Below are 13,751 nucleotides of genomic sequence, written 5' to 3'. Positions count from 1 at the left end.
CAGAGCTCTTTGGCCACATTCTCCCTCTCTCTCTTTGCTGTCCAGCTGGTTCTGACTCATAGCTAGACCCTCCAAGCCTGTAAATTGCATAAGAGGAAACAGCCCATCTTTCTCCCTGGGAGGGGCTAGTGGATTCCAACCTCCGGAGCAATGCTGTCACTGGGTTACCACATTGTTCTTAGGTGCCGTCAATACTCAACTCATAACACCTGGTGAACCCTGTCCTGCCCTGGGCCAGCCTCATTCTTTCTGACCCACTCAAGCCCATTGCTGCGGTCACTGTGTCAGTCCACCTGGTTGAAGGTCTTCCTCTCTTTCACTGACGTTCTACCTTCCCAAGCTTGATGCCCCTCTCCAAGGCTGACCACATCAGGAGTTTTAGACTTATTTGTTGACATGAAATCATCATTGTCTGTTAAAAACAAAGGGATTGAGAACTATGCCTGGCTCTAGTAGATTTGGGAGAAGTTCAGGAGGGCCTTATCAAGGGGATCTAGGTTCGCCATCCGGGGAGAAACTCAGAGCTTTCTGAACTGTGTCCCAAGACCCCTTTAGATAGTGTCAGAGTTTGGGGTGACCACAGTTCCCTTCCTCTCCCCCTGCTGACCAACTCATCCCTCAAGTTCAGCTGCCTTGGGCATCTCGTGAGCTATCTCCCTTTAGTCTAGATAAGACCTCTCCTTAGCCCCTGCACCCCCTGCAATATGTGGTCCTAGTAAGATATTATGTATTTAATGTTTATCTCCCCTACCAGCTCCATGAGTCAATGACTAAATGCCTTCTTCACTCCTTCCAAGCCCCTGCTGCCTCAGGTCCTATGCATGCCTGGCCCAGAACAGTTGATCACTAAAGGGTTTGGTTTGGGGTGTGCGTTGTTGTGTTTTTTTGTTTGTTTGTTTTTGTTTTTTCTTTTTTTGTGTGTGTGTTGTTGTGTTTTTTGTTTAATTTGGAAACTGATGGCTTCACAAGTCCCCCCATCCATGTTAGCATTTCAAAGGCTCTGATAAGTCCTGCATTAAAAGAACTTGTTTTACCCACAATGCCAAATGTATTTGGCCACAAAAAAATGTTTCCCAGCACACCTGGTCAGATCATCAGTGCTCTAAGGAGCGAGGCTTTGGGGCAGGGGGCACAGCTGATCACTGAGTTATCCAGCTGGCGTAAAGTGGCCTGAGTTTAATTCTGGAGTCTAAAGGTGATGCCTTCTAATCAAGGGCCCAGAAAGGATTCTGTATTCCTTGTGTCATTCCCTTGCCTGGGCTTCTCAGAGGTGAGAGGACAGCACATTAGTGAGGTCCTCACAGGTTGGGGGAGTGGAGAGGGGGGGTCTGGAGCTGGGGGTGATTTCAAGTGAGCCTGTTCTAACAGTCACAGTGTCATGAAGGCAGAGTCATGAGTGTGAAGGTGTGTGAGAGAACGAATCCCATCTCGTGGAAGGGCTTAAATTTCACAAAGAGAGAGGAGAGAGGAGATGGAGAGGTGAGGGGAAAGGGAGAGAGGAGGGGAGAGAGAAGAGAAGAGAAGAGAAGAGAAGAGAAGAGAAGAGAAGAGAAGAGAAGAGAAGAGAAGAGAAGAGAAGAGAAGAGAAGAGAAGAGATGAGATAGGAGAGAGAGAGACAAGAGAGAGAAAGAGAGAGAGAGGAGAGACGAGAGAGAGAGAGACTGTTTCTACGTTGTTTCCTTGTGTCCCTTAACCCCTTCAGAGCTCAGTTTTATCATCTGGAAAATGGGGCTGCGTGCAGATGGTGTGAACTCCCAGAAACTGAGCACAGAGCCCAGCACATTCCAGCCATCATGTCCCTGGGCTCCCTCTGTCCCCAGTGGAGTGGGCAAATGCCCCGCTGGGATGCTGCTCTCTCTCTGACACTGACACAACCTTTCTGCAGACCCTGTTTCAGAGCCCGGAGGAAGGCTGGCAGCTGTACACCTCAGCCCAGGCCCCTGATGGGAAATGCATCTGCACCGCCGTCATCCCTGCACAGAGCACTTGCTCCCGTGACGGCCGCAGTCGAGAGCTGCGGCAGCTCATGGAGAAGGTAGGAGCCCACCAGGGCCCCAGGGGTCGGGGCCCCTTTCACAGTTCCTGCCCTCCACCCTGCCTAGGTCAACTTGGGCCAGATGGGATCACCGGGGCTCTTTGGAGGAAAAGCTGAGTTAGGGGGAGGAAGGTGAACCCCAGGAGCAGCATTTGAGTCTCTCAGATGTGAGCTCCAGCCTCTCTGTGCACGCGTGCCCCATGTGCCAGGATCCGTCTGCACAGGAAGGAGTTCTGTGCCTCTTGGAGGAGTCTGGGCCTCTACCCAGGAGGCTTGTGTGGGATGCTTGCTTCCTCCTCTCACGGTGCTGGATGCAAAGTGCTCCCCATATATTCTACCCTCCATGGCTGAGCCAGTGCCCTTTGCAATCTACTAGTCTTTGCTGCTGTCCAGCTGAGCGGCCCATTCGTCAGCTCTGCGGTCGCTATGGAGAACGGCCATCAGTTCCCAGCATCTACCCACAGAGGAAGCCAACATGTAGCGGAGAGAAGACTGGGTGGTGCCAGAGACTTAAACACACACCCACCCCCCTGACCCCATAAACTCCGACCCCACCCATGGCTCCGGGACCACTTTCCCTGATAACTTAGGCCTGAGCATTGATTGGACTACTGATACCCACAGTGTCTAGTGAGAGTTGACAAGTCAGTGTATTTCCACGATCACTCTCAGTGGAGGAGGGAGGTACAGGGCCCACCGGCTGGGCTGGGAGAAGCCAGACTGAGGGAATCAGAGTTCATTCATTCAGCCAGAAAGTGTGGAGCATCTACTTTTTTTTTTTAATTTGTGTGTGTGTACCCTCAAATCAGATCTGACTGGTACAGGAGGAGATTGTCCCTCCTTCTCCAGCAGAGCATCTGGTGGATTTGAACGGTGCACCTCTGGAATTTAGCGAGGCTTCCTGCCACAAGGCCACCAGAGCTCGCCGTGGAACATCTACTTTGTGGCAGTGCTGGGCACTGGAGGGTCAGTCAGGTGTGGACAAGATTCTAATGTGTCTCACCTGAAGGAGGCAGATGAGGAAGAACATCCGAGGTAGTGGTTAAGCTGTGAATAAAATGATCATGTACGGAGATTGTTTGGAAGCAGGAGTGGCATCCACTTCCAAAATAGCTTGCCTCCAGAAACTCTATGAACATGGAGAAACGACGAAAGTTATTTAAGTGTCCAGGTCTTTCGTTCATAGGGTCGCTGTGAGTCGCCTACGACTCGACAGCACTTAACAACAACAACAGCAAGGAGAGGGTGAGCGAGCTGCTACTTTTAAACAGAATTTGTCAGGGAGGCCTCTCTGAGGAGGTGAAGCGTGAGGACGAGATACAGCCATTCACGGGAAGATGAATAAATGTTGTCAGGTGTTGCCCAGTCAACTCCAATGTGCAGAGACCCCCATGGACAGCTGACCGACACCCCGCCGGCTCCTGCCCCGCCCTCACCATCTCCACTGCACTTAAGCCGACTGCTGCACTCTCTGTCAATCCACATCTTTGAGTCTTCCTCTCTTTCACTGACTTTTCCAAGCATGATGTCCTTCTCTAAGGGCTGATCCCACCCAATAGAGGAAACGAGAGAGAACAGCATTCTAGGAAGAGGGATCAGCAAGTGCAAAGGTCCTGGGGCGAGAGTCTGAGAGGGAAGGTGGGCTGGTGGCCTGAGTGTTATGAAGGCGGGGAGGATGGGTGAGGGGGCAGAGCCTCCACACCACAGTAAACAGAACAGGGGAATGATGCTGTCGTTTTTCAAAGCTCCTCCTGGCCTTGGGGGTGAAAGCAGGGAACAAGGGAGGAAGTGGAGTTGTTGGTAGTGGTGTTGTGGGGCTAGCATTGGTCTTGGTAGCTGTACTGTTGGTGGCATTGGTGACGGTTGCCAGACTAAGCGGAGAGACATGGATGGATTGTGGTGTCATTTGGAGGCTCCTCATGTTTGGCCTCATCTATAGCACCCCTGAAACGGGGTAAGGAAGGAATCTCTGCCTCCCTAGCGTCTCTGTCCCTAGGTTCAGAACGTCTCCCAGTCCATGGAAGTCCTGGAGTTGCGGACGTATCGAGACCTCCAGTATGTACGCAGCATGGAAACCCTTATGCGGAGCCTGGATGCGAGGCTCCGGGGTGCCGACGGGTCCCTCTCAGCCAAGAGCTTCCAGGTGGGTTTGGGGTTTGTTTTTTTTTTCAGAGATCATTTGTTCCAAGAGTAGGGTCACATTGGGGACTAGGTGAGGGTGGGCAGGACGGAAGAATCTATAGTCCAGTGTGGGTCAAATATTGTGAGTCGTGTCTGCATCAAAGAGACGAGGTAGGGACCAAAAGATGCTGGGCGTGGGTCCACAGTGAGCTTAAGCATCTGTGACGGTTCCATATTGGCGGGCAGGAGCTGAAGGACAGGATGACTGAGCTTTTGCCCCTGAGCCTGGTCCTGGAGCAGTACAAGGCCGACACTCGGACCATCGTGCGTCTGCGGGAGGAGGTGAGGAATCTCTCCAGCAGCCTCGCAGCCATCCAGGAAGAGATGGGGGCCTACGGCTACGAGGACCTGCAGCAGCGGGTGATGGCCCTGGAGGCCCGGCTCCACGCCTGTGCCCAGAAGCTGGGTATGTCCTATCTCTTGACCCTGGTCTCCGTACTCATCCCCAGTACAAACGGTGTGCCCTCAATCTGGGCATAATTAGACCTCTAACTTCTAAACGTTAATCCCTGATCTCCCTGCCCAAGACCAGACCTGAACCTAGAAGTTGGGAATGGCCCTGACCCTCCCCTTCCAACTCCTCCTTCCCAACCTGATTCCATATGGGCCCCGATACCTGGACCTTTCCTCTCTCCTGGTCCTCACGCCTCTCATTTTGCTAACACATCACCTTCGCCCTGCCTCCCTGGAACACCTTCCATCCCCACCTTCGTTCCCCCTGTTCCTGCCCTCCAGGCTGTGGCAAGCTGACAGGGGTCAGCAACCCCATCACCATTCGGGCCATGGGGTCTCGCTTCGGCTCCTGGATGACTGACACAATGGCCCCCAGCGCGGACAGTCGGGTGAGTGGCCCCAGGGCCCAGAGTGTGGGAGGGACAGAGCTGATGACTGCAAAGTCAGGGCTGGTGACTGCAAAGTGACTCCAGTCATTCCAGTGGCTCACTTGCAGGTCAGAGTGTTGTGGGATCCCCCTTCCCCCAGGCCTTTAGATCTTCCCTTAACCATCTAGTGATCACCAAGTGACCAAGAGTCTTCCAACCCTGTGAATGCCTGTCTCTTGACCTCCAGTGACTGTGTATAGATGGTGACTGCACACCAGGGACCAGCCCCCAATGACTGTTCACCCCCTAAGTAACCACCAGTGACTGTGACCCCTTCCCCCTCTCACCACGCAGTGACAGATTTCCAGTGACCTCTACAGTCATGATGGCTTGTCACCTGTGACCCCCAGGAAGTAAATGTCCGCCAACAGTGACCCTCCTAAGACTGACAATGGTGGGCCACTATCAGAGAGAGTGAGTATAGTAACTGGCCACCCACCATTATGATTATTAGGTTCCCAGGGATTATGGGGAAGGTAGTTTTAACCACTCAAGTGGTTAAAAGCTTAGGCTTGGGATCAGATTTCTATGAAGACGTATCACTGCATCTTAACTGTGGAAATCTTGGCCAGGTTCCTTAAATGTTTCCTCATCTTCACAACTGTCATGATAATATCAGCGCTGAAGCCTGTTAGCCCTCTAGCCAGCAGCGGGTAAGGGCATTCACGATGTTAAATAATATGTTGATGATGGCACACCAGGTCACGTCATGGCTGCAGGAGTTACCTGTGGGCAGTTTATTCAAGTCACTTCTTCGAATCCACCAGATGCTCTACTGGAGAAGGAGGGACAATCTCCTCCTGTACCAATCAGATCTGATTTGACAGTACACACACAAATAATAATAATAATAATAATAATAATGTTGTTGTTGTTGTTAAGTGCTATCGAGTCATAGGTGATTCATAGCGACCCTATGAACGAAAGTCCTCAACACTTGTGTGACTTTCATCCTTTCTCCAGATAATAATGATAAATGATAATAATAAAAAAAAAATTTCAAGTCACCTTTTAGCACCCAGTAGCTGTCTTACCATTCAGTGCCCAATGACCAGTGAAATTCTGAGCCAAATGAATCCACTTAGGGATTGCAATCTCCCAGGCCTCTACAGATCAAGCACCAACCACTTAGGGTCCATTACAAGGCACTCACTGACCCAAAGGACCTCTGATCCAACAGGACTATGCTTGGTCCTGAATGGTCACTAAGTAGCGATGACTTAGTGACTGACCATGGTTGACTGTTGATCCCCATCTAGATGGGGGAACCCCCGAGTCACCGGCTGTGGTCTCCCAGGTGACCAGTGGCTGTCTCCTCACAGGTCTGGTACATGGATGGCTACTACAAAGGCCGCCGGGTCCTGGAGTTCCGCACCCTGGGGGACTTCATCAAAGGCCAGAACTTTATCCAGCACCTGCTGCCCCAGCCCTGGGCGGGCACCGGCCACGTGGTGTACAACGGCTCCCTCTTCTACAACAAGTACCAGAGCAACGTGGTGGTCAAGTACCACTTCCGCTCGCGCTCGGTGCTGGTGCAGCGGAGCCTCCCGGGCGCCGGTTACAACAACACCTTCCCCTACTCGTGGGGCGGCTTCTCGGACATGGACTTCATGGTGGACGAGAGCGGGCTCTGGGCCGTGTACACCACCAACCAGAACGCGGGCAACATAGTGGTCAGCCGCCTGGACCCACACACGCTCGAGGTGCTGCGCTCCTGGGACACCGGCTACCCCAAGCGCAGCGCCGGCGAGGCCTTCATGATTTGCGGGGTGCTCTACGTGACCAACTCCCACCTGGCAGGGGCCAAGGTCTACTTCGCCTACTTCACCAACACGTCCAGCTACGAGTACACGGACGTGCCCTTCCACAACCAGTACTCCCACATCTCCATGCTGGATTACAACCCCCGGGAGAGAGCGCTCTACACCTGGAACAACGGCCACCAGGTGCTCTACAACGTCACGCTCTTCCATGTCATCAGCACCGCCGGGGACCCCTAGGGCCTGCCTGCCTCGGCTCAGGCTGCCACACCAGGGCCAGCGGGGCCACTCTGCCTGTACCCCTTCCAAGTACCTCTCTTCCTCTCCTTCCCTACACTTCATCTTCTTCCCTGCCTCTCTGCTGAGCCCTGGTTCTCTGCCTACTTCTATCCATTTTTTAAATCTTTTGTCCCTTCTCCTTTATTGATCCTTCCTTTTGATACTCCATTTGTCTGCATTTTCTTTTTTCTTTTAATGTTCCTCTATCACTGACTCTCGGGTTCTCTGTCCCCATCTCTGCTTACCTTTGGCCTCTCTCCCTCTCTGCTTTCCCCACCCCTTCTGCCCCTCACCCCCTTCAAAGGAGTTGAGTGCATGGATGTGTTCTTCTTTTTTTATTTAACTTTTTCTTTCTGGGGTTGCCGGAATAAACGGGACCTTTGACATTTGATGCTTTCTTTGGTTGCTGAGTCCAATGCAGGAGAAGGATGGGCAGTCTGCTCCCGTGAGATTTACTGCCTCTGAAAACCCGCTGGAGGGTCAGCGATGAGCCGGTTCCAACAGCACACAACAGGGGTCTGGTAGGGGCAGGGGAGCATTAGCAGGTCAGCTTTAAGCTACCTCCAAGCTGAAGACTCTTTTCCAGTGAGCTGGGTCCCTTATTCCATGATTCTGGTTTGTGAAACAAGCTTTGGAGGATGGGGAATGACCATCACCCCTCTTTAGGGCAAGTCCTTTGGAAAAAATGGGTGGAGAGACCCAATCCAAAACACTTTCGATCGAAAACAATTTGTTTAAAAGCAATTTGATCAAAACAACCGAGGAGTTTATCACAACGATGAAAACTGGCCTCAAATGAATATTCTCCATCACCGGGTTTTCACTTATTGATTTCACTGGTACATTTCAGAGCAGTCTAGCAACTTTTTTTTAATGGGTTTTTAACAATTTGGCTGCTTTTAAGTATTTGGATAGGCTCCCCTCCCCCTCTTTATAATTTCAAAATCATTTTAAGTGAGTCACATCTAACTACTAACAAAATACTAGAAACCATATAAAGATGCATCTAGTAGTGCCTTCAAGCAGCTCAGGTTAGTGGTAAGAACCTGTGCTGCAGTTCCAAAGGCAGAGGGTTCAAATCCACCAGCTGCTCTGCAGCAGCAGGATAGGCAATCTCCTCCCATGAGATTTACTGTCTCGGAAAACTCAGCGGTTGGGTCAGCTCTGGGTTGGTTCTGGCTCACTGGGGTGCACCAACAGCACCAGTACCTTCAGGAGACACAGCTACACTCTCTGCCTGGAACCTATTTGGGAGGGACAAGGGCAGAAATGGACTCTGCCTATGACAGGAGAGCAGAAAGGGTGTCAGGACAAGTCAAATCCTAAGGTCTAGATGTGTGGTTAAAGGGAGCTGGTGTCACAGAAAAAAAAGACAGGGGTCTGTTAACTAGATTGCTCTGGTGGTACTAACAAGGCAAGGCTAGGGCCAGGGTGGTGTCACGGTGCACAGCAGTGGAAAAGAGGACAAGCAGGCAGAGAGTCATTTCTGGGGTCAAATTTTCCTCCCGTGGCTGAGTAACAGCCAAGAATACAGTGATAGGGTGATGCATTGTGACTGACCCTCAATGTTCCCCCCCATTCGTGGTCCCCCCACTGAATCTGGATCAGAAACATCATGAGCAGAGCTAGCCCCCACCCTGCTGATGGAGGTGGTCCCTTCCCCCCTCCCCATCTCTAATTAATGGCTCCCTGATTAAATCATCTCCGCTCCGTGCTGGGATCTCCGGGAACATGGACACCGAGGCCATATTGGGAACGAAACCAATGAATAATAAATGTGACTGCCTAATGCACTCATTTAAAACCAATTTCTACAGAAATCTTCAAGAAAAGCAATTAATTTCCATTTAAATTAACAAGTTTGACAGGGAAAAAGAATCGATTCTTGGATTAGCACGTTGAGAGGCACTTTGCTCCCTACCTGCTTAAATAAAAATGGGGCTGCATCCCCTCCTTCAACTTAACATTTCTATAGAGGCTGATTGCTGGGGGAGGCAGTTAACTGCTCTGATGCTGGATCTTCCCAAAGATATGGAGCCTGAAGGCTTTGAAGTTAAACAATTATTTGTTTAGAATACCGAGATCTGGAGCTCCACATCCTCCCAGGGACAAGAGGACTGGATGAGGATATGTCTGTCACATCACTTATTGGCATTCCTTTTACACACACACACACAGAGGTGTGACATCTTGGGGACTCCTTACATTCTGCTCCAGCCAGGGATGAATAGGCAACGGGCCCCCACACCTCCTCTGAAGGGAGAACAGTTGCCCTCTGAGTTTTGAGCTGACCCCTGATAACTTCTCACCAGGGATGTGGCTACCATGGGAAGCCAATATCCAACCTGAGGGAATAACTGTACTATCTCAAGTTGAGGGACCCACCAGCTGTCTCACTGGTCACAAATGCCTAGGTGACTGCCTATGACCCCAGCACGAGCTGCAATTGAGTCAGAATCAATGCTTGGTGACTAAGCCTGCCAGACAAATGGCCCTGCACAGGGTCTTCAATGGCAGATTTTGAGGGAGGCCACCAGGCCCTTCTTCCAAGCAGCGTCTGGGTGCACTGCAACCTCCAACCATCCTGTTAGCTGAATGCACGAACTGCACCACCCAGGGACTCCCTGGCAGTTGGGAGGCAGCTCTTAGGGGTGGTGTTTGGCATGAGAGGTACCCAGTGAGAGGGAAACCAGACAAGACTACGTTGTCAACATGCCTGGGATTTACAGTGTCAATTTCAAAGCAGGAACGGGCGGGCAGGAATGTGGAGCAGGTGAGGAACCACAGCCACTTAATAATGCATCACTTGGACACTGAGTGGGCTCTGGGGGCATGTTTATTCTACAGCAACTTTCTGATTAATATTTTGGCCACTGCAGATCCATAAAGGGTACCACAAGGGTAGCTGCACGGTGGCAGCATCCCCGGTGCCAGGGTGGAGACCACCACAGGTGGTCAGGCACTGCACCCCACAGCCATGGGGAAGCTCCTGGGGGACCTGGCCCTTTCTGGGGCCCTGCATGCTGCCCAGGCCCATTCCTGGTGACCCTTCTCCAACCATTCACAGCACCAGGTGGTGTGGGATCATTCTAGAGCCCCCCAGCCACTGGGTGTAAATGGGGCTGCTGTCAGCAATGGAGAAAATCCTGTCTGGGAGTGCAGTCAACCCACCACCTCTTCCCACCCTGCCAGAGCTGAGAGGAAATTCATTAAACCTTCCTAATGACAAACGCCGGCAGGCAGCAGGCGGCAGGCAGCGCAGCGACTGCTTCAGAAGCCAGCCAGATGGGATTGGGCAAGGTGATTGTTTATGAGGTGGTGGAAACAGCCCTGTGGAGGCCTCCCTGGGGGCTGTGCTAGGCAGGGCTTCATTCTGCTCCCATCTCCAAGCCCTGCAGCCCAACATCCCATGACAGCAGCTGGTCTGCACCGAGGGCGTGGGTGGGGTGAAGAGGAGTGCAGAGTGAACCAACACACTGACACCCTCAATACTGCTGCATCCAACTCCCAGCCTGAGCCCAGGTCCTGGCACACGGGCAGCTAAGGAATGATGACAGGCCACTGGATCCCGCTAGTACCTAGGAAAAGGCCCAGAGCATCAGCACACCCCAGCCCCCACCCAGGAAGCCCCCCCTACTCTTTGACCATCACTCCAAATGATCCCAACACAGTCCTCCCCATAGAGGACTGGGCAAGAGACTTGTTCTGAGGTGCCTGAAGTAGCACCCCTCCCCTCCAAGCCTCGGGCCCCCTGCTGTCATGGTAACAGCATCCATGGAGGATGCAGGGTCTGGCAGCTGGACCTAAGATCCACCTGCCAGAAGCGTTAGTGGTGATGGGAAGAGGCTCCAGGTGTGGAGTGTGATTACTTCTAACTGAAGAGCAGGCTGTGTGGGGAGGTGTAGGGTAGGTGGAGGGGGTCTTATGCAGACAGGAGCCCCCAGGGCAGGTCTTTACTTGGCTCTCCCAGGACCCCCTTCTTATCCCCCAGTTCCAGCCTTGATCTGTAGCACTAGGAGCTGTAGAGACAGACCCCTGCCTTCTTGAATTCCACACTGGGGGTGGTGTGCCCCCACTGTCCCCACAGCAAGCACTCCTGCTAGTCTACAGCAGGGAAGATTCTGGTTGCGATGTTCCCAGACCCTGATGAAGGGCTGCTTCCCAGGGGAGGGAACTGCAGCCTGGATACCTGGGTACCCAGGAGATGACACTCTCCACCCCACAGTGTCCCCTCATGCCCCACCAGGGTGGAAATGAGACACAGGACAACAGAGCAGTGGTTCTAAGATTTAATATAGGATGGGGAGGGTGCTGCAATGGCCCTAGGAGGGGCGCCTGCAGCCAGGGCACTCAGGACCCCCAAATCAAGCGTTTGCGCTTTTGCAAATGAATAGAGGAACAAGGCCTAACTCTAAACCACCACTCCAGGCCCACCTGCCCCCGCCCTGACCTGGGGGAGGGGGCGGCCAGGAGAGGCCCAGCTGTCTGGGCTCCTCTGCGAGGACCAGTCACTAACTGCCCCTTGTCTGGGAGACCCCATCCCCCCAAGCCCACGGCCTTTCTGAAGTCAATTCCTTAAGATACAGAGGGGAGCCTAGCAGGGATTGCCCCAATAGTGGGCAGACAAGGGCCCCAGAACCCCAGGTCTTGAAGAACCCTTCCAAGCCATTTTGGAAACAATAAATACTGTGTGACTTGAGCAGAGAGGAGGAGTGGGTGGGCCAGCGCCCTGCCCACCCCGCCTTGCAGACCAGGCCCAGCTGCCTTCGCCTCACTCGGTGCGCAGGATGATGTGGATGCCGGAGTCCGTGAACACAGGCCCGCTCATCTCCCCTGTCCGCAGTGCAAATGAGGCGTCTTCAAACGGCTTCTGCATCTGGCCTGGGAGAACCACGAGGGACGGTGGGTGGGGGCCAAGGCCAGGCCAGCTGGCTAGGATGAGGCCAGGGTGGGCAGAGTGAGCAGATGGGCTCATCTGTCACTCTGTTTACGGCCCTGTCATGGTGCTGGTGCAGCCCAGTCGGGGGTGGCAGGGCCATTAAGGAGGCCCTGGGAAGCCTAGGACAGCATGAGAAATGGCAGGCAGAGCTGCTGCCGCTACTGCACTTAGAGACATACTGCAGTGACAAACTTGTCTCCCCAGCCCCTGCCACATCATCTGTCACACCTGCCTCTTCAGGGGTGGCCCAGGGATGGAGGGAAGCGGAGCCAGCCTTGTGCCCCACCCACTAGATAGGCCGTTGCCAGGGCTTCATCTAGCCTGAGGTTAGCTCTCGGGGGCGGGGGGCAGCTTTATGCCCAAGCAGATCACAGGAGCTATCTTAAAGGTCCCCCCAGTCGGCAATGAGCCCACAGGGACCCAGGCTCTGCTCCCCTCTCCACTGTGCACCACTCCATCCCCAGCAGGGCAGCCTCTGCAGTTGGAAGGGACTGCTGCCACCTAGTGGACCCAAAAGGATGTGCCACTGTGGCCACCCCGTAGGAGCCCAATTCCGTCCCGCCCAACTTCTAACCCTTGGGAGGGTCCCACTCGTGGGCACAGGGAGTCAGTTCCCCCCATGGCTGGCGATGGTCATTCCTTGCACACCTCTGCTGAAGGCACCCAGGTCTCCCCTGGCCTTGGCTGAACTGCAGTCGCTGAACTGTGAGGCCAGAGACTCAAAGTCCTCCTCTCCAGACTTGATCTTCTGGATGTAGCCTGCAGACAGGGGACAGAGCATCAGGGCCCAGCCAGGCGGGTGCAGGCGCCAGGGCCTGATGGGGTGGAGGTTTTCAGGAATGGAGGGCATCAGAGATGGGCAGCACTTTCAGAAATGTGCTGTGCCCCTCTGCCTGGCCGCACATCTGTGGACACTGTGTGCACAAACACCATGCATACCTGCTCCTACAGCTTCCCAGGCACACAGTCCTTCCAGACACACGCTAACCGACAGTCACAAACCACTTCTCCCTTACGCTGTGTGCAAACACCCATCACAGCTGGGCTACAAAGATCTGTGCACACCCGCACGATGTGCACCCTGCTGTGTGCACACACGACCCCACGCCGGATCACGGGCAGCATGAGGTCTCACAGCCCCCAGTCCCTTGCTCTCTCACACACTCTTACTTGTGAACACACACATGTAATGTGATGGAAGAGAGGAGGGCATGGCAGGGCGAGCAAGGGGAGGCTGCACCCAAAGAAGGCTGGGATTCAGGGCCCTGGGGCAGCTGAGGACCAGTTTTCAGAGGGGTCCAGAAGAACACAGGAGGCCAGGGCTGAAGTCCAGTTCAACCACAGGACTGCCAAGTGCTCAGCCTATGGGCCTCAGCCATCTCTCTGCTGACAGTGGGTCGAAGCAGAGGTGCTCACTAAGGCGCCGGGAGGTGGCCCAGGAGACCTCCAGAAAGAACAGAAAGTCCTCCCAGTGGACTGTGCTCCAGACACCCTGTAGGCCACTGGGTCCTCGAGAGGATGTGCTGGCTGAGCCCTGGACTCACCCTCTGTGCAGCCCCAATTCTCCCTTAGGTGAAGGGAGATGAGGACTGACAGGGAGCAGCGAACACAGGGTGACGGAGTAATGGGCTCCCGCAGAGGATGGGAGACGGCATTCTAAGTACTGAGCATTTCA

General features: G+C 53.6%; 2 protein-coding genes across 2 annotated transcripts in view; one reads left to right on the top strand and one right to left on the bottom strand.

Annotated features, from left to right (window-relative positions):
• Positions 1–7,098, top strand: part of OLFM2 (olfactomedin 2) — a 110,964-nt gene extending 103,866 nt beyond the window's left edge. The window contains exons 5-9 of the mRNA XM_006898832.1: positions 1,887–2,036; positions 4,033–4,179; positions 4,404–4,623; positions 4,953–5,059; positions 6,421–7,098. Of these exons, the coding sequence (XP_006898894.1) occupies positions 1,887–2,036; positions 4,033–4,179; positions 4,404–4,623; positions 4,953–5,059; positions 6,421–7,098 (1,302 nt within the window). The remainder of the gene's footprint in view (positions 1–1,886; positions 2,037–4,032; positions 4,180–4,403; positions 4,624–4,952; positions 5,060–6,420) is intronic.
• A 4,810-nt stretch (positions 7,099–11,908) lies between these two features.
• The window catches only part of PIN1 (peptidylprolyl cis/trans isomerase, NIMA-interacting 1), an 11,138-nt gene continuing 9,295 nt past the window's right edge, over positions 11,909–13,751 (bottom strand). The window contains exons 3-4 of the mRNA XM_006898759.1: positions 12,725–12,835; positions 11,909–12,018 (exon numbers count right to left, since the gene is read on the bottom strand). Of these exons, the coding sequence (XP_006898821.1) occupies positions 11,909–12,018; positions 12,725–12,835 (221 nt within the window). The remainder of the gene's footprint in view (positions 12,019–12,724; positions 12,836–13,751) is intronic.

This window comes from Elephantulus edwardii, unplaced genomic scaffold (assembly GCF_000299155.1).
Source record: "Elephantulus edwardii isolate Elephantulus edwardi_28Jun2011 unplaced genomic scaffold, EleEdw1.0 scaffold00237, whole genome shotgun sequence".
Classification (NCBI taxonomy): Eukaryota; Metazoa; Chordata; class Mammalia; order Macroscelidea; family Macroscelididae; genus Elephantulus; species Elephantulus edwardii.
This window is presented reverse-complemented; position numbering and strand designations above follow the sequence as displayed.